This window comes from Brassica napus, chromosome A5 (genome assembly GCF_020379485.1).
Source record: "Brassica napus cultivar Da-Ae chromosome A5, Da-Ae, whole genome shotgun sequence".
In the NCBI taxonomy this organism is placed as follows: domain Eukaryota; kingdom Viridiplantae; phylum Streptophyta; class Magnoliopsida; order Brassicales; family Brassicaceae; genus Brassica; species Brassica napus.
Window position 1 is genome coordinate 6659242 of NC_063438.1, and position 20179 is coordinate 6679420.

The 20179-nt window shown below is 35.6% G+C and overlaps 2 protein-coding genes across 4 annotated transcripts; both read right to left on the reverse strand.

The window, feature by feature from the left end:
• Positions 1-102: 102 nt before the first annotated feature.
• Positions 103-6873, reverse strand: LOC106451314 (glutamate receptor 3.7-like). Of its 2 annotated transcripts, none has more exons than XM_048780771.1 (8): positions 6768-6873; positions 6557-6650; positions 6007-6366; positions 1816-3140; positions 1461-1735; positions 1341-1372; positions 830-1239; positions 103-756 (listed from the first exon to the last, which is right to left on the reverse strand). In XM_048780771.1, the coding sequence occupies exons 3-8, from the start codon at positions 6266-6268 to the stop codon at positions 292-294; spliced, it is 2769 nt and encodes a 922-aa protein (XP_048636728.1). In that variant the 5' UTR covers positions 6269-6366; positions 6557-6650; positions 6768-6873; the 3' UTR covers positions 103-291. The 2 variants fall into 2 exon arrangements, with proteins under 2 accessions (XP_048636728.1, XP_048636727.1); XM_048780770.1 differs by having other exon boundaries at positions 6778-6859.
• Positions 3457-5949, reverse strand: LOC125609377. 2 transcript variants are annotated; one of them, XM_048780776.1, is made up of 3 exons: positions 5462-5949; positions 4319-5173; positions 3457-4233 (listed from the first exon to the last, which is right to left on the reverse strand). In XM_048780776.1, the coding sequence occupies exons 2-3, from the start codon at positions 4950-4952 to the stop codon at positions 4100-4102; spliced, it is 768 nt and encodes a 255-aa protein (XP_048636733.1). In that variant the 5' UTR covers positions 4953-5173; positions 5462-5949; the 3' UTR covers positions 3457-4099. The 2 variants fall into 2 exon arrangements, with proteins under 2 accessions (XP_048636733.1, XP_048636732.1); XM_048780775.1 differs by having other exon boundaries at positions 4319-5931.
• Positions 6874-20179: the final 13306 nt, after the last annotated feature.

A 20179-nucleotide genomic window follows, 5' to 3' on the forward strand; every position in this document is an offset into this window, starting at 1 on the left:
GTCAGATAAACCCACAAAGTCCAGAAGATACTAACTATAGATTTTTTCATGCGAGTATTGAAGATGATAAACACTGTTTGTTTCTTAAATGAACAACAAAGCTACTCAACTCGAAAATCTATATATATATAGCTTTATAATCATGGTAATAATCATTGGATCTTACCATTTTTTGTGTTGCTTAGTTACAATCATATCTAATGAACAAAGATTAAAATATTGATTGACTTACATCTTAGCTCATATCTAATTACAATACAATCTTCTTCCTATAAAGTGGAATTTACTTAATCAAATTTGTCGTACCTCAGAATCAGCTTGAACTTCCACAACATGGGATGGGTTGTTGCTAGAGTCATCACTCCTTCTGAACATTCTCTTGATAGCTTCTTCTTTCTCGTCCACAAACTCCACGAAACCAAACACCAATTCCCTTAACCGCATCGAAGGAGAAGAAGACCAAGACGCGAGCGGCAGCGAGCTTGTCCTCTCCATCCGTCTGTACCGCACGAACTGACGTATCATCCTGAGAACAAACACCAAAAAGGCAGAGACCGTGATTGCAATACAGACAAGGTACAGCCCTTTAAAGCTCTTGAGATGGAGCTGGTTTGGCTCTGGGTTCCAGTTTGATTTCTCTGCGCAACTCGTATTGCATAACCATCTCTCCCGAATCTCTTGCAGTTTTCTCGTCTCGGCGAGTTTTAAGATCGCTGTTGACATGTCTATAGCCAGTGGAGAATCTCTCTTAAACGCCTGATAAACAGAAAGAAAACTCTCAACTCTTTTTGTGATTACTTTAGCTCTTTTGATTAAGAAAAATACTTACAAATCCCCAACCACGGTGCATAAAGGGCTCTCCGACAATCTTGAAACCCGGCCGTTCCGCTAAAAACAGTTCAATGTAAGGGAGCTCGTCAACAATGGCAGCTACGCCTCCAAAAGCGGTTGGTCCTAGTTTTAGAGCCCTTTCATACTCCTCAGTCGATTCAAGTGGGACCAGCCTAGACCGAGCCATGCCAAGACTGTAGGTTAAGTACTCTAAAGTGAACGTCCCAGACTGGTAACCGACAGGCACCTCACTTGCCCGCAAGCTGTCAATGCCGGTAATGGCAGAAGGAAGCTGTTGAACTGTGAGGATTGAAGTGAGGTTCGCTGTGTAGCTTGCGGTTAGAACCATTAACAGAAAGAGCCATACAATCATCACTAGTCTCGCTAAATTGCTTATCGTATCTTCCTCTGTTGACATTAACAGCAAGATCGCAGATATTAGTTGATAGAGAAAATAAATCTAGAGTCAATTATGTATCAGGCAGATCCAGAAATGTAACTCTACTCACGATTTCTCTTGAAAAGAGTTGAGAAGCTGAACCTGCAGGGACAAACCAAAGTAGAAAAGTCAGAGAAAACTCCAATAATGAGCTATCAAGTTCAGTGAATATTACGAGCTGAAATCTTACAAGATCATTGTGATGAGTTGTCTCCGGGGTGGCCCTCTGAAATCCTCATTGATCCGATGTTCAAGGATCCAGATGACTATGGCAATACAGAAGAATGAAGCTATAACAACGCACCATAACCCGATGGTGAAGGGTCTTAGAAAGATCCAAGTGGCATTGTCGTCGTTAGCCGGAGTCACCACCACAAGGCCTGTGGACGCATATGGCTGCGAGAAATCTACTAATTTGGACCGGGTTGGGACTATTGCAATATCCCCAACAGCAGCATCATATACCTGAAAAACAGAGGAATCAAAAACAGTGATCTCTGAGGTTTTTCAAATCAGTTTTGTACACTTTTTAAGTGGATACTTACACCATCCGCGACCATTTGAATCATCTGATTGTAATTAGGACTTGAACGGCCATCCCCGAAAGACTCAAATATGTAAGGAACACTGTAGGGGACGAACTTCAATGCTTCAGTGAAGATGTCGATGCATAATCCTTTGATACGATGGCTACTGTTATTTTCCTCGGTCACAAACTCGACAAAGCTCACTCTTTTTGGGATAACAATCTTCAATGGATTGGCAACATCTGCAATGACCCAACCACGCGGCTTTTCACGCCCACCACCAGGCCAGGTTATGTTTCCAAGTTTTTCTTCAAAAGCAAAACCAGACTTCTTCCGTGTATGTCGAGTTTCTGGGGCTACGACCGAAAAGCCTCCATGTTTCGACCAGAAACCCACAGTATGAACACCTGTTCTGTCTACATTGATGATATCGTAGTCACAGCCGATGACATTTCGACCAGAACCAAACTGAACTTGGCCGGCTATGCCAGTGAAGTTCACCTGCAGAAGCTTCTCAAGTAGCAGCTTCCCGCTGTTGAAAATTTTGACTCTCTCCAGGTGCAGTTTAGCTCCTTGTGCTTGAATTAACTTCTCGGAGTAAGAGAATGTTATATTGACTCCGTCATTCAGCATTTTCTCGATGCCGTATGCAATCATCCACACTGTATCATAGGCATGGAACGCGTAGGCATTCATTGATTTATTGCTGTTCATTTTATGTGTGAACTGGTGCATCTTTACCGATTCTGGGATGTGTTGACGAAGCCCCACTACTCCTTCAAGGCGTTTTAAAGTACTATTGTCACTCACAGAAGAATCTAAGGTAACTGCGAGCCAGTCTGTGGCGAGCCACACATATTCATTGGTCATCATCTGCAGCTTTTGCGCTATACTAAATATTCTGAGCGAAGGGTCGGGACCAAAATGGAGAATGTAGACTCGAGGACCGAGGGACTTGGATTTGTTCAACGCATTAGCAATGGATGTATCATCAGAATGGACTGAGAGCGGCACTTTATAGGAGATTCTGGATCTTTTCTTGTACAGCTCATCGTCTAGTGCAGAAACTCCATTTCTTCCGAGCTCGTCATCTGAGTACACTGATATCACCTCTTTCCATCCATGAAAACTGATAAGATCCACAATGGCAGACATTTGGTGGGCATCATTAGGTGTAGTCCGGAGAAAGAAGGGAAACTGGAGGGCAGAGAGAGTTGGATCAGTTGCTGCAAATGAGACGAGAGGAAACTGGAGCCCTTTGGCAATATCTGACAATGTGTGAGCGACGGAGGATGAAAGTGGACCGACCATAGCCACCACTTCTTTCTCAAGCACTTCAAAAGCTGTAAACAACAACCACTTGAACTTAGACCAGGCCGTTACTGGTAAAACCCAAAGTTGTGCTTCCAGTCACAAGAATGAAACACATTTTCTAGTAAGGAACTGTGGTTAAAATAGCGCCTCAGAGCATGAGGCGAGGAAGAGGTCAATCTCGCCTCTAGCTATAGCGATCGCCTAGGCTCGCCTTGAGGATTTGACGCACCACCTACACAATACAAGCAAGATTAGTAGTTATCTGTTCATATTTATACATTCATGTTTATCCTAAACCATTAAAATTAAAAATAATCATATCTGTATAAAACTAAACATAAAACATGCAATTAAACGTTCAAATCTTATAGAAAAAATAACTGAGTAAAAAAAAACGTCATCATAAAACTCAGAAACAAACAGAAACAAACAGAACTTCAGTCTTCAAAACAAAGTCATAAAAATAAACTCAGAAACAAATAAACTCAGAAACAAACTTCAAATCTGAAAGTCCAACTCCTGAAAGTTCTCGTACTGATTGTACTGATCCTCTTCCGCTAACACATTCCCCACATCTCCAACATCTTCTTCAATTTCATTCTCATCATCCTCATCAATCAACACCAATGGAGATGATGATGATGATGGCCTTTGGGAAGCTCTTTGGCTTGGAGTTGAGCTTGCAGCTGAATTCTTTCCTTTTTCACTCCTACTTAAAGATCCTCTAGTAGGGTAACTAGGCTCCTCAGCTCCAGAAGCTCTGCTAACCATTTCCCATGTGAGATCATCATCTCCATACACTAGATCAACATGCTCATCAGAATCATCTCCTTCCATTCTTCCTACTAGCCACTCGTTACAGTCATCAATTTCATCTAAAAGGACAGGATCAATCGTGTCTTTCAAATCGTAACGGCGTTTCAGAGCTCGGTTGTACTTAACAAAGACCATGCTGTTCAACCGTTCTTGAGTCAAACGATTCCTTTTCTTAGTATGGAGATGCTGAAACACGCTCCAATTTAATTGAAGGAATCTGACCTATATCTTCTAGCATGAGATCAAGGCAGTGTGCTGCACAAGGAGACCAATATAGATGTGGTCTCTTAGCCATTAGAAGTTTCCCTGCGAATAAGCAAAATATTATCAGATTAGCAACAAGAGAACTAAAAAACAGAAACTATAAGATTGAATAGAAATAAAAACATACCAGCTTTAATATAATTTGAGGCATTGTCAGTAACAAGTTGGACGACGTTAGACTCTCCAACTTCATCCACCACATTGTCAAGCATGTTAAAGAGCAGATTTGCATCTTTCACAACCTCTGAAACATCAACTGATTTCAGAAAAACAGATCCTTTTGGAGAGTTGACAAGGAAGTTGATGATGTCTTTTTGAACCACTGAATCGCGCCATCCGTCCGACATGATTGAACAACCTTTAGCAACCCAATCAGCTTTGTATTCCACCAACTGTTTCTCAGCTTCTTCCACTTCTTTTTTCAAGAGAGGCACTCGCAGTTCATACATGCTTGGTGGTTTAAAACCAGAACCATATTGCCCTATAAGCTCACACACCTCTTTGAAACTGTCATAAGTAATAGCATAGAAAGGAATTCCAGCATCTATGAACCATCTCTCAATAGCTCTACAAGCTTTGTCTCTACTTTCTTTATCAGATACTCCTCCAAAAACTTCTTTTCTATCTTTTCTTCCTTTCAAGACATCAGGGGGAGTTGGAGCAACAAACCTGTCCATAGGACCCTTACGCTTCTTCAAGTTAGGCTGAGTTGGGTAAACGTCATCTTCTTCATCATCATAACCAAAGGCTGGTTCCATCATTCGGACACTGGCTTTGGCTTTCACTGCATCTTGCTTGCCTTTCAAGAAAGTTTTAACTTCTTCATTCACGTGATCTGGAACCTTGGGACAGAGAGTTACGTCATTGTAGCCTCCAGCCAGATGATGTTTAGCACGTGAGACTCCACCATTTGTGATTTTACCACAAAAGTTACAATGAAAACAGCCATACTTCTTAGGATCAGGTGTTGCATATTTGTGTGCTGGATCAAGTTGTTTAGAAGGAGTTGACATGGTGATAAGAGAAGAGTGGGAGATTAGGAGAAAGAGAGCAGAAAGAAGAAGCAGAAGATTTAGAGACTCTTGTCTCAGAACAAGACAGACGTAAAAGAAAGAGAAGCGTCAAGCGTGACCATATATCAAAATGTTAAGTCATTAAATTAGATTTTAGGTGAATGTTTTTTTGGAAACATAAAAAGAAACTAAATATTTTATATTAATCATAATTGCTTGTTTTAAGTAGGCAAATAAATTAGAAATAATAATCTTACCGTTAACTACAAGTCGTTGAGGCGTTGAGACGTTGAGGCGTGCAAGGCGTGCAAGGCGTGAAGAGGCGTGCGCCTCATGAATTAGCCTCGCCTCAGGTCCTCAAGGCGAGAAACCCAGTTTTGACCTCGCCTCACGCCTAGGCTCGCCTAGGCGTCGCTATTTTAAACACAGGTAAGGAACCGCCTTTATTGGGCCTGAGGTCTATGCATTAATAGCATTTCAAACCCAAAATATGTACCGACAAGAACTGATTTAAAACATGATTGTAATATTTTCTTGTGTGAGATAATCAAAAGGTCACTTTAATGGTGCTCTTCTTCCACTAACTCTATTAGATCCTACTGGCATGTAGAAATTTGTATGAATCGCCTTTGAGACGATAAAATGAGGAGTAATCTACTTCGGAAATCGGAACAAAAACTCTACACCAAGCAAAGCCAAAAAGACGGTTTATCCTAAATTGGAAAGATTCTAATGGGACCATGGATGAGGGTCACAAGTCTGTAAACACAAAAAAAAAAAGCTAGAAGAAAAGTCATTGTACCTCCAAAGGACCCATGAAAGACATTGCAGGAAGAGTCCTTCATGAGTAACCTCAGCTCCGTATCTTTGAGGACACTTGTGTCAGCGTTCACATCGGAGACAGCTGCCTCGAGAGCTACTTTTGCAGCTCTTCCGATAACCGAATCAAAAGTAAAAACAGCACCGAGGTTCACCACTTGAGGTCTTTGGCAACCCATTGGAACCACCAGAATGGCCACAATCAGTACCGTTATAGCAACAGATGAATCAATGCCAAATCCCATTGAGGCAATGCAATCAAACTAAGGAACAGTTCAGCTAGTTTTGTGTAAAAACTATAACCATCTCTACTGATTCAATGTATAGGGACCAATCCACCAACCTAGTCAAAAAAAAAAAACAGAGAGAGAGATCAAATAATCAAAGTAAGGTTCCCAATATTAACCTATAGAATCACTTTTATTACTGAGAAGGAGAAAACTGAATCAAGATGAGGAATTAACTAAGAAAAAGCTAAGAAGCAAAGCGAAACAGAGACGGTAAAGAGTAAGAATAAAAGACAAAGCTTTTACCCGACAAGAATCATTTCAGCAGTGAGGATTTATCTTCTCTAGCAAGCTTGAGATTCTCTGGGGAATATATGCAAACACTTTGCAGGCATATATGCTGGAAAAAGTGGAAATTTTACGACAAAAGCAACGAATTACTTAACAGGAAATGTTTAAAAAATTCCCATAATTGGACAAGAGCCAGATTCCTAAAGAGAGAGAAGAAAAAAGAGACCGAATCACACCCAGAAAGTCATCTTCTTCTTCTGCTTGTCGTAACAGATCGAATAGAAGAAAAACGTGTGACTAGAGAGCTTCTTGTTTTGGTTAGAGACTCTGTGAAGTCCTATCCGTAGTGTACAGTCAACGCAGCCGTTTGTAATTGGCGGGCCCCATTTCTGTAGGCCCACATCTAACGGCCCAATTATTAAGCTTTGATTAAGATTACCCCATAGATAAAATCTAATTGACATGTGTTAATCATTCTTTTCTTTCAGTGTTTTCTTAATCTATTTTGAATTTTAATCAATATCATCGGAGCAATTCTCTCAGATTCACGTTTTTAAGTGTTTTTTTCGCAAAAAGTCTCAATATCAAAATAACCAAAACATTTTTTTAAAGGCAAAAAGTCTTTATATCCTAGATATTAAATACAAATAATTAATTAATTAATTAATTTTTTTATAGTTTCGAGTTATATGTTTTCAAATTTGAAGTTTTATATAAAAATTGAATTTTTTTTGAAATTCTAATATAGTTTTTGAAACCATTTTCAAAAATATATTTTGAAATTTTTAATATTTATTTTTTATTTTTCAAAATTTAAACATCACTCCCAAAACAATACCCCTTAACTCTAAATCCAAAATCTATATTAATTAACCATATGTGATATATTTACCTATTTAATAAGTATTTTGGTCATTTTAATTTTAGAGACTATATTTATGACAAAAAAAAAATTACAGCTATCCTAGAGAATTTGTCGTATCATCGACTCAATTGTTAATATATTCCTAAATATTATTTTGGGGAAATGCTTCTAGATAGACCATTTTCAAATTTTTATCACAAAATATACCCTAAATGTTTCATTTAGCTGGTAAAAAGATCTTAATATCCTAGATATATAAATATAAATAAATAAATAAATAAAAATATTTTATTTAATAGGTAAAAATACCTTAATACCCTAGAACTTAATACTCAAAAGATCAAATGACCAAAATGTTTCAAATTCAAACTTTTTATAAATTTTATTTTTTTTGAATTTCTTTTTTTTTTAATTTTCTTTTTGTAATTCGAAATACTTTTTGAAACTATTTTTTCTTTTTTTTATTTTCAAAATCTTAATAATTTTTTTATTTTATAAAATTTTAAAACTTAATCTCATATTTTCACTTCTTAACTCTAAACCCTAAGGTTTGAATATTGTTAAATTAGGGGTATAAGTGTATATTTACTTCTTTAATGAAATATTTTGATCATTTGATCTTTAAAGTCTATATTTATGACTTTTTTTAATATTATCCTAAGGTATTTCTCTTTATTTTTATTTTGTGCTATTTTTTTGTAATTAGGCAGATAAGATGTCACTTGGCAAGGCAAAAAAATGCTGTGGAAATCCCATAAATTCTTTGATTTAAAAAATATCCAAGTAAAATCAATTATTGTTACGACTAGGCCTGAGACGGATCGGATATCCGAGCAATTTTAAGGTATCCGGATGATCCATAATTTTACTATTTTTATCCGGATCCGAGGTTTTCGGATATCCGATGTCAAATATCCTTCTAAAAATTGTAATATCTGAATCCGGATTTGGATCCTTAAAATAAATAACAAATAATATCAATATATATATAAAATATTAACAATTATTTAAAAATAAAAGTATATATAATGTTTTTAATTATTTCTATCCGGACTAAAAAATTAAAATATCTGGATCCGGATCCGGCTTTGACGGATCCAACATCTTACTATCCGGATCCGGATTTGGCCCTTCCGGATATCCGGATTTTCGGATCGGATTCGGATCGAATCCGGATCTCGGATAAAAGTTCCACGCCTAGTTACAACTGATGAGATTTTATCACTCCAATAATATTTAATTTGGTGATGTGTATTCTTTTACTAAATGCCATATTTAAACACACTTTGATATAAATATAAAGTATAATTTTATTTTTGAACCTATGTTAGTAGAATATTTTTATGATGGGTTTCATGTAAATTGGACACATGGTGGTTTTGCAATTAGTGAAACATCTTAATCTAGCAAATGTAAAACTATGATTTATATCATGGATTTTTTAGTTTGTATATATATATACTAGGTAAGGAACCCGTGCGATATCGCACGGGAACTCATTAATATGATACAATCTATAATTTATAAATCTATATGCTTAATAAATAATCAAAATATATAAATAATTAAATTAATCTTAATAATTAAAATATGATTTGCAAAGTATTAAATATATATATACAATTCGTTTCTATCTTTTAAAAAGATTTCTTACAATTTTAACATGATATTTAGCTCCAACCAATTCTTGAAAAAATTCAATTATTTTCGCATGAATGTTTTATAAAATTGCTATCTAAGAGATAATATTAAAATTATTAGTTTATACTCTTTTTAAAAATTATTATTTGTATGTTAGTAAAACAGTTATTATTTATACATACTTATTTACCGGCTTTATTTCTAGAGAAAAAATATATGGTGACTCACGGTGATATATATGACCTTTTCATTTATAATATCATCTTGAATTTCTAAGAGAGTTCTTATAAAACACTAACACTTATTATATTAAACTAACACAATAAGATGATTTTATTATGTTCCTACGTGTATAACAAATCTTCTACATGAAGATTATGTACAAGGTTGATTTTAATAATAAAGTTGCTGTTAGAAAAAAAAAACTAACACAATAATTAAACAAAATCAATTAAATTGATAATTATGGATTTCACTATTGAAATCATGCTGACTTTTGTTAAATCAGGAAATAGTATTTTTGAACTCGATGTGGTATTGAAATATAAATACTTTAAAAGTTTATTTGTTTTTCAATCAAATTTTCCTATCTTAAGCTACAATAGAAGAACAACAAAAAAAAGTTTTTGATGTTTATATGTGTTTCTTCAAAGATTTTTTAAAATTGTTTATTAGTGAGTTTCTACATTTTTAGTGTGTTGATGATTTGTCAGTGCCTACAACTTCTTATATAAATGACAAAAGTTACACTGTTTGATAGCTAAACATTGCAATGGTTAGCTAACAGTTGTAATGGTTAATATCAAAAGTTACAGAAAAATCTATATTAATGATAATATAAAATAAAATAAAAATAAAGTTAAAAAAATATTTTTATAATTAATATAGTTAAAATAAAAATATATTTTCAAAATAGTTTTAAATTATTAAAAATTAAATAAGCATAAAATATGATAAAACGATGCAATGTCTTAAATATATTTTGGTTTTTTTTTGCGCAACTAATATATTTTGGTTTAATATTACTAAAGAGTATGAATAAATGTATATATATATATATATATAGCAAAAGAAAAGTCGTTTTTAAAAGTGATACAACTCTTCAAAACATTTTGTTTGTAATATTAAATCGTCAAAAAGTCTCTAATAACAATGTTTTATTTTCTTTTATTTTTCAGTTTTAAAATTCACATGCATTTGCTATTATATGTTTTCTGTAATTAAACTAATAAATCATATATCTAATTCCTAAGAAATTACAGTTCAATGAAAAAAATTTAACAAAAAAAATTCATTAAATTTAAAATAAAATTAGTATATTAGAGAAAATTTATAAAATATTTAATCATTAAATAAGACAATATAGTTTATTTTAGTGTGATATTTGAAAATGAACAATGAGTTTGTTATAATTTGCTAACAGAATGTTTTTTAAAACTTATCTTTTGTAATAGTTTGGGGCTTTGAAAAATTATGATGAATTTTTTTGACATCTTAAACCTTCGTTTATACTAATCAAGATTACCAAGGTTATTAACAAAACCATATAAATGATTTTTTATATAAGCTGTTATCATCCCCTTTTATTCTTTTATTGAGGATAATATACATTTTGCTACCATACCTTCTTTTTCATACGTTTTTTAAACTCAAAATCGCATAACTGATCCCATTGCTTCTAATTTTGGTTCCGTGAAAGTATATTGATACCAATTAGCAGTGGTGAAGAATTATGGGTGCAAGGGTATCCTCTCTTTTAAAAATTATATATTTTGTTTAAATTTTGCCATAATTTTAACCAAAACAGAGTTATGCACCCATTGAAAATATTTTATGCCCCACTTAGTACTATACACTTACGATGTCCTTCTAATTTATCTATCTACTAAAATGTGCAACCACTAATAATATATTCTGGATTCTCCCCTGCCAATTAGTCTGTACCAATGTATTTGGTGATAAAGTAACCCTTCCGGTGAAATTAATTTTTGACTCAAAACACAATCTATCATGTCGTACTCGACGTGATTCCGAAAAAGGCGTAAACATTTTTAACATCATCCTGACATCAAAATCCTGAACTGCTTTGATGTAAACCTGAAAGATCTTGTGTCACTTGCGACTTCTCCTAACATTAGTAAGCAAGGTTTGTCAAAGCATGCATCTTCATTCTCACAAGGCTCAGATTATAGAGAATTGGAAGTTGGTGTAAGAATATTTTATATTCGTATATGACCTATATTGTATATTCTTATAAAGTTCAAGTTCACATTAAAGTTATAGATTCTAATATTAAAAACGATATTAATGACTTCTTCTATAATGGTGCTATATATATATGTGTGTGTTTGTGAGTGTGTGTGCGTATGATAATCACATAGAAAGTATTGTTTGTGCTTGAAAGAGTATAAAGGAAAAGGTGTGATTATCGAAAAGGCACAACAACACATATAGTATATGCTCGCATGTGTTGGTGGTTAATATAGAGAGAAAACGGACTTTTCTTATATGCAATAAGAGTTACGTTTTTGTCGGTAATAAAACCATTACGAAACGTATAAGCCACCGTAATAAACGTGAATAGAAGGGTTTAGATTCCTTGGTTCATCAAAGGGAATCATAAAGGATTGAAGGCCAAAGAAAGGAGAAGATCAATTGATGAAAATTGCATTTATATTAAGTCTAATCAAGCATGATCAAGGTTAGTGTTTCTTTCTCCTTCTCATAGAACTATTAGGGTTGAATTAAGATAAATCTAGTTTGGTCTTGGGTAGATTTCATAACTAAAATCATAAAAGTATATCTTATAGTTGGTCCTCCAAATGCATGAAGGAACATGCCACCTCCGATCTCGAACCTTTTTTTCATTTCCTCTGCCTCATAAGCAAACTTTGATACGATCTTTTGAACCATATAACCAGTGAATTCTCCAGAAATAATAAAAACAATGGAAACTCCATTCCAAATCCCTTTGTCAAGATTGGAAAATGGGAAAACACCGGAGAACAGTTTTGTAGAACTTAAAGTCACCACCCACTGCATTTACCGGACAAAACCCGCGAATAACCATAATGATAAACCATGCATGTGTTCATCAAAGACAAGTACTAAAAGTAACCACGTGAATTATTGGAGAGTACTCAACGCCGTGACGAAATCTGAAAATCTAAAAACCGTGTAGTCGTAGTTCTTAATCTCTGGAAACAACACATGAAGAAATATGAAGATGCGGGTAAAGATGACTCCACCGTTCTGAATCGTCTTTTCAATTATAAGTCTCTTCCACTGATTTTAATGGTAGTAATCAGAGATCTAAATGTATTAAAATCAGAGTAAATAAAAAGAGAAAACAATCAGCGTTGGGGTCAACTTCGGCTGAAAATAAAAATAAAATTATTTAATAGTCGCTTGAAGATAATCTCTTGAGAGTGAAGATATGCATATTAGTGAGAGTGAGATTATGATAATTTGATGGTGCAAAAAATTGTGAACAGCACAATTATATAGAGTTCAAAAGACATAAAGGGAAAAGACACAACTTTATAACGATAAGATGCAACTTTATAACGAAAAGAAACATCTGTAGTAACCGCAAACGGTTATAAATGAGAAGATACAATAAACAGGTATGAGTAAAGTTATAATAAAAAGACACAACCATATGAATTTAAAAAAAAAAATCTTTTACAAAGGAAAACATGACTCTTTGCACTAATTAATACGCAACTCTTGAAACAAATAATGAAAAGACACATCTTAATATATAATGAAAAGACATAACCTTTAACAAAAATTAAAATTCTTATAGAAACACTCAACCTTTGGAATTGATTGGGATTGCTATTATTAGTAGATACTAGGGATTAACCCGGGCTACGCCCGGAATTTTTATTTTTTTCTAATTTAAGTTGTTAAATTATTTATATTTAGGCTATGATATATATTTATATAAATGTTAAAATGCCTGTCATAATTAAAATTTATTTTTAAATTTTAACACGTTAAATTAACATATTTTTTACTATTTAAATATTTTTTTTGTAATTTTATTGGCTATCTAGTTATCATATTTAGCAAAACTATCTTTTGAGTGTTGGAATAAATGTTTTAGAGATTTTATTAAACTGCAGAGTATTTTCGGATCGACCACATGCTCAACATTCGATCGATCCTTAAAAGGATGGTCGATCTCCTTGGTCAGGTAAGTACAGATTTAGCAAAAATATCTTTTATTTTCAAATATTAAGTATATAACTATTCTTTTTAATATTTTTTTATTGTATTTTTTGATTAAATTATTGTATTATAATGGTTATGTAAATATTTTTTGTGATGTTTGAATTTGTGTTGTTCGTATACTTAACCTAGATGATATTGATGTTTAACAATTTATTGTTTTCTGAAAATAGAAAATAATGCTATATCAAAACGCATCGAATACTTGTTAAATGATAGTATAATGTAAATTACATCCATTATTTGAAAATAACCATTTGTTGTTTTTATTTTTATTTTAAATCAGAAATTATTTTTATTTAAAAACATTATTCATATATAATATAATAGTTTAAGTTTGGAAGATTAATCTACATATATAAATTATGTATATTTTTCAAAAAATTGTTTAAGATATTATATATTGAGTATCTGAATAAAAGCTAAATTTCTTATCTTGAAAATCAGATATTTATATTTTTGTTTTCATGTTATACTCACCAATCCATCATTGATATTTATAACTCAGTATGTTTTTTAAAAAACTTAGTTTTAAGTAATAAACGAATTTAATAAATTAAATTCATCACCTATAATGTTCTGTAAACTATATTTGAAAACTCTCTAAAATTATATTTTAAGCATAATATTATTATTATTTAATTTAAGTTATTTTAAACATAATATATGCTAAACCAACTTAAATTATATTTACAATAGGACCATCCTAAACCGGTTAGTAAACCAAAAACGATATTAAACCAACATGAACCAATATCTGATTCGGCGAGGAAGGAAGTGTTTCGGAATAAACGCTTGAATGGTTATTAACTGAAATGGTTTGATCATGAAAGAGTTAGTATGAATATTAACAATAAAATTATGGATTAGATTAATTTAAATTTGTAAGAATACCTTTGAGTCTACGAAAAGCAATTCAATTCCCATGAATAAGTTTGACTTTTGGAAGTTGCGGGTTTCCCAACAATGAATCCACCTTACAAAAAGTTTGTTGTTATAAAAAAATATCATTCAAGGTCATTAAAGGTTTCTGGGACGGCAAGAGTTGATGGTGAAACCATTTTTTTGCTCGAGTGCTTTGAAATTTTCCTTAATAGTGTGAGGTTGATGTGGATGGAATAATAAATTTTATAGGGACTTTCTTGATGTAACACTATACATTTTTTTTTGTTTAATGTGGTATTTCCATTTTTTATATAATTTACTACCATTTTAAGATAGAAATACATTTTAAGATAGATGCTTAAATCTTAATATACTTTTTCCATTTTTTAAAATGTTTATTTCTATTTCTTATATTTTTATTTACGTAATATCTATATTTTATATTTTCAAATAGATATTTAAATATTAATGTACTTTTTTCCATTTTTTAAATTGTGTATTTACTTATATTATATATTTTACATTTTAAGATAGATGCTTAATGCTTGATGAATTTTTTCCATTTTTAAAAAAATTGTGTATTTACTTATTATTACATATATAATTCATATATTATATATTTACATTATTTACTTATTATTTATTTTCATGTATATGTATTTCCATTTATTGTACTTTCATTTACTTAATATCTCTATTTTACATTTTAAGATAGATGTTTAAATCTTAATGTACGTTTTCCATTTTTTTTTAAATTGTATATTTCCATTTGTTATACTTTCTATTTACGTAATATCTATATTTTAAATTTTAATATATATTTTTAAATCTTAATGTAATTTCCCATTTTTTAAATTTGGTATTTACTTATATTATATATTTACCTATTATTTATTTTTCTTTATATTGTGTATTTCTATTTCTTATACTTTCTATTTACTAATAATTTTATATTTTAAGATTGATTTACATTTTAAGATAGATGTTTAAATACTAATGTACTTTTTCTTATACTTTCTATTTACTTAATATCTATATTTTACATTTTAAGATAGATGTTTAATATTTAATGTACTCTTTCCATTTTTTAAAAATTGTTCATTTACTTATTATTGTATATATAATTCGTATATTTATATATTTATAATATTTAATTATTATTTATTTTTCTATATATTGAGTATTTTGCTTTCTTATACTTTATATTTAGTTAATGTCTTTATTTAATATTTTAAGATAGATGTTTAAATCTTTACGTATTTTTCCATTTTTAATGTAAAACGGCAATGTTTAATAGAAGAACTTGGACAAATAGTCAAATAGTTATATTATGTCTTTTTTTTCTTTTTTTTATATAAAATGGTAATGTTACTGTAACATCCCGAGTTGTGATATGTGAAAAGGCTTAAGAGAATTGATTTGGCTACCTATGTCACCAAAGTTGACTTACCTTTTCCGGAGCACATCCTGAAAGAACTCCAGAGTTAAGCGTGCTTGAGCTGGAGTAGTGGAAGGATGGGTGACCTATCGGGAAGTGATTCGCGATAGCGTGCGAGTGAGGCCAAAGCACGGGGAAAGGTCGGGTGGTGATTGCAGGGTCAGTAAACAATGATTTCGAGCCTTTGGAAAATTTAACGGACCGACCGTCAGACGGGATGGGGCCCACGGGCCAAAAGAGCGGGCGTGGGTGGCCCATTAGCCGTGGGCGGGTCGGAGCGTTACAAGTGGTATCAGAGCTGTTTAGTCGTCTCAGTTCTGACCTGAGAGGCGTCTTGAGACCTGTCGTGGAGCGCAACGAGGACGTTGCGTTCTTTGAGAGGGGGTGAATTGTAACATCCCGAGTTGTGATATGTGAAAAGGCTTAAGAGAATTGATTTGGCTACCTATGTCACCAAAGTTGACTTACCTTTTCCGGAGCACATCCTGAAAGAACTCCAGAGTTAAGCGTGCTTGAGCTGGAGTAGTGGAAGGATGGGTGACCTATCGGGAAGTGATTCGCGATAGCGTGCGAGTGAGGCCAAAGCACGGGGAAAGGTCGGGTGGTGATTGCAGGGTCAGTAAACAATGATTTCGAGCCTTTGAAAAATTTAACGGACCGACCGTCAGACGGGATGGGGCCCACGGGCCGAAAGAGCGGGCGTGGGTGGCCCATTAGCCGTGGGCGGGTCGGAGCGTTACAAGAAAGTCGACTTTTTTTGTGACAACCCGCCCCGTGGGACTACCCGCCCATGGGCCCCAGGCTCACAGCGCTGCAGCGCACCGACCCCAACCCCTCTATTATGAGTTCTCTCTAACTCCATAATTAGGTTGTTGGTGAGCCTCGAACCCAGGACCTCACCCTTTAACAGCATTCCCACAGGACAAGCTGTCACCCGTCTCTTTAACACTCGAGCCCGGCGTGCTACTAATCAACAACTTATATCTCAAATCCGTAAAAAAAGTCTGAAAGTCGACTTTCATATAAATACCGAAATAAATCCATAAATCCCATAGTCGAAATACTGAAATAATCGTCGAAATAATAGATATAAGTCTGAGAAATAAAATAAAGGAAAACGCCTAAAAGCACCAGCTGTCCGATCAATCTCCTAGTCGTCAGTCTCACCTTCATGGGGCAAATGAGGGGTGAGTAACAGGGGAGTTACCCAGTGAGGTATGGGATACTAAACCCGAAGTCCATGGACCCGGACAGAGCACTCCGAATAAATATAATTTAATCCTAACACGTTGCAAAACACGGTACCTAAAGTACCCAGAGATCTAACAAGCTGCCCACTAACAGGCCAAAACACCACCGAATATGTGCTCGGTAACACACGCCCGTAGACGATTTATCGACCTCCACGCCTTGGCACAACAGGTCGACTACGCTGTGCCGCAGCAAACACCACACCCAATGTACTGTCTCCAGCCGAAATATCCATAGTCGGCTATCAACCAAATCACATCAATATACTATATATATATATATATTATCAATTACAAATGAACAAACATTGTTGAATCATCTAACACCCTAGTTCCGGTTAAGCAAAGAACCTAAAACTAAGCAAAATAATGACAGACTCAATTTCACGCAAACGGAAACACATTAGAAATAAATTATACTTATTCGAGGTCCTAAGCCGTGTAAGAGAAGCTCGGGAAAAGACCCTCACCTTAGCAACGTGGAAAAGTAGTAGCTATGAACTCCAACTGCTCAAACAGACTCCAAATCTGAAATCGGGGCGAAAAATCGAGTCAGAACGCCCTTCGAACGGTTAAAAACGGATAACTGGCGACTTGGTCAAACAGTCAACCCGCTGGTCAAAGGTCAACCCGGTCAACTCTGACCCAAGCCGGTCAACCATTGACCAAATGAAATCGAATTGAACCAATCGGTTTACCCAAACCAAAATCAATTTCAATTAGACCAAATCGGTTTTCCGTAACCGAAATTAAATCAATTTTAACTAGAAATCGATTTAATAAATAACCGGTTAACCTAAACCAAAACGAAATCAATTAACCTAACCGGTTGACCGGATCCGCGTTGACTCACCGAGTCGACTCGGCCGAGTTGCCGAGTCACCGGCCGAGTCACCGGCGGCGGTCACGCGCGGCGGTAAAAGGACGGCGGCTTACCGGAATCAACGGCGGCGATGGACGACGGCGGGTTGCGGTGGCGCGTGGGATACACGCGCGGAACGCCGCGGCACAAAAGATGCGCGTGACGGCGCGTCTGGGCGAATCTCCGGCTGATCTTCCTGCTCCGGACTCGTCTCGACGTCACGATCACGATGGTGGTCTTGAAATCACGAGATTCCAAATGGTTAGTGAGTTATGATCGATTGAATGAACGGCCGTTTTAAAAACAAATCGGAAAGGGCGATTTCCGGTTACCTTCGGCTGGGATCGGCGGTGAACTGGTCGATCTCGGCTCTGGGCGTGGTGGTGGCGGCGGTACGATCTCAGATGTGAGTGACGGCTCAATCTCTGTAGAGTTACAACGCTTAGGGTTTCTGGAGAATAAAATAATGGCAATAATGGTTTATATATTGGACTCACCAAGGGTTTCCTGCAACACTAACGGACTCTGACGGGCCAAAGTGATTGGGCTGGGAATTGGGTCGTTACAATTCTCCCCCACTAGTAAAGAATTCGACCCCGAATTCGGCTCCTGAACTAACTGTCCAATACCATCCTCAAAAAGTTCTGGGTAATCAATCCTCATCTGAGTCTCGGTCTCCCATGTCTCCTCATGGATCCCATCTCTCTCCCAACGAACTCTGACAAAACTAGTCATCATGCCCTGAACCGCTTTCACTTGCCGGTCCAAAATCTGTACTGGCTGACAAAGTGCAGACAAGTTTTTACCAAGGTCACTTGGTGGCTGTTGCAGAATGAGCTCTGGCTCTCTCACGACTTTTCTCAAAACTGACACATGAAACACATCATGAAAGTCTGATAACTCTGCTGATAGTCCCAATCTGTAGGCAACTGCTCCTATCCGCTCCAAAATAGGGTACGGGCCCATGAATCTCGGTTTAAGCTTCTTTAGCTTTCGAGTCTTAGATCCTCCCTGAAATGTTCTCATTTTTAGATATACCAGGTCGCCCACCTGAAATTCTAAATCCTTACGGCGCTTATCCGCATAACTCTTCTGTCGGTCATGAGCTTCCCTAAGCCGAGACTTGAGCATCTCCACCTGTTCTACTGTCTCCTGAACCATTGCAGGTTCTAAATCTCGTCTCTCCCCCACTTCTGTCCAGCAAAGTGGTGTACGACAAGGCCTACCATAAAGCGCCTCATATGGTGCCATTTCAATACTCGAATGATAGCTGTTGTTGTATGCAAACTCCGCTAGAGGTAGATACTTTCCCCAATTTCCTTCCCAATCCAAAACACAAGCCCTGAGCATATCTTCCAAAGTCTGAATAGTCCTCTCTGACTGCCCATCTGTCTGCGGATGATAAGCTGTACTCATATGGACTTTTGTCCCAAGAGCCTTCTGAAAGGCCCTCCAAAAAGCAGATGTAAACTTTGTATCTCGATCCGATACAATGCTCACAGGAACTCCGTGCAATCTCACAATCTCTCTAAGGTAAATCTGCGCCAACTGATCAGCTCCATCTGTTTTCTTAATCGCTATGAAATGAGCAGACTTGGTGAGTCTATCCACAATCACCCAAATAGCATTCCTCCCTCCTAAGGTTGTCGGGAGTCCAGTCACAAAATCCATAGTAACCATGTCCCATTTCCATTCTGGCAATGGCAAGTTCTGCAATAATCCACTAGGCACTTGATGTTCAGCCTTAACCATCTGACATGTCTGGCACTGCGATACAAACGTAGCAACATCTTTCTTCATACCAGTCCAATGGTAATAACGCTTCAAATCTCTGTACATCTTGGTATTCCCTGGGTGGATAGAAAAACGTGAGTTGTGTGCTTGCTGTAAAATTTCCTTCCGTAGCAGTTTATCATCTGGCACACAAACTCGGTTTCGGTACATGTACATCCCGCTCAAAGTTGTGTGATATCCAATACTCTCGATTTCAATTTGCTTAACCAAAGCCTCATCATCATCCTGAACTCTGCGTATCCTCCATAGTAAATCTGCTTGTTCCAAAACATCAAGACCAGCTGTCTCCCCATCCGAAGTGATTGCACACAATCTGAGACTAGCAATTGTGCCAGTCAGCTCCTGAACCTCCTTGGTTAGTCGTCTCAGTTCTGACCTGAGAGGCGTCTTGAGACCTGTCGTGGAGCGCAACGAGGACGTTGCGTTCTTTGAGAGGGGGTGAATTGTAACATCCCGAGTTGTGATATGTGAAAAGGCTTAAGAGAATTGATTTGGCTACCTATGTCACCAAAGTTGACTTACCTTTTCCGGAGCACATCCTGAAAGAACTCCAGAGTTAAGCGTGCTTGAGCTGGAGTAGTGGAAGGATTGGTGACCTATCGGGAAGGATTCGCGATAGCGTGCGAGTGAGGCCAAAGCACGGGGAAAGGTCGGGTGGTGATTGCAG

Excerpts from the sequence above, each read along its gene's own strand:
- LOC125609377 (XM_048780775.1), bottom strand. The coding sequence starts at position 5,204 with ATGTCAACTCCTTCTAAACAACTTGATCCAGCACACAAATATGCAACA. Across the intron at positions 4,234-4,318 it reads CTCAAATTATATTAAAGCTG|GGAAACTTCTAATGGCTAAG; the intron begins GTATGTTTTTAT and ends GCTTATTCGCAG.
- LOC106451314 (XM_048780771.1), bottom strand. The coding sequence starts at position 6,268 with ATGGGATTTGGCATTGATTCATCTGTTGCTATAACGGTACTGATTGTG. Across the intron at positions 1,373-1,460 it reads CAACTCATCACAATGATCTT|GTTCAGCTTCTCAACTCTTT; the intron begins GTAAGATTTCAG and ends TTGTCCCTGCAG. Across the intron at positions 1,240-1,340 it reads AACTCTTTTCAAGAGAAATC|AGGAAGATACGATAAGCAAT; the intron begins GTGAGTAGAGTT and ends TAATGTCAACAG.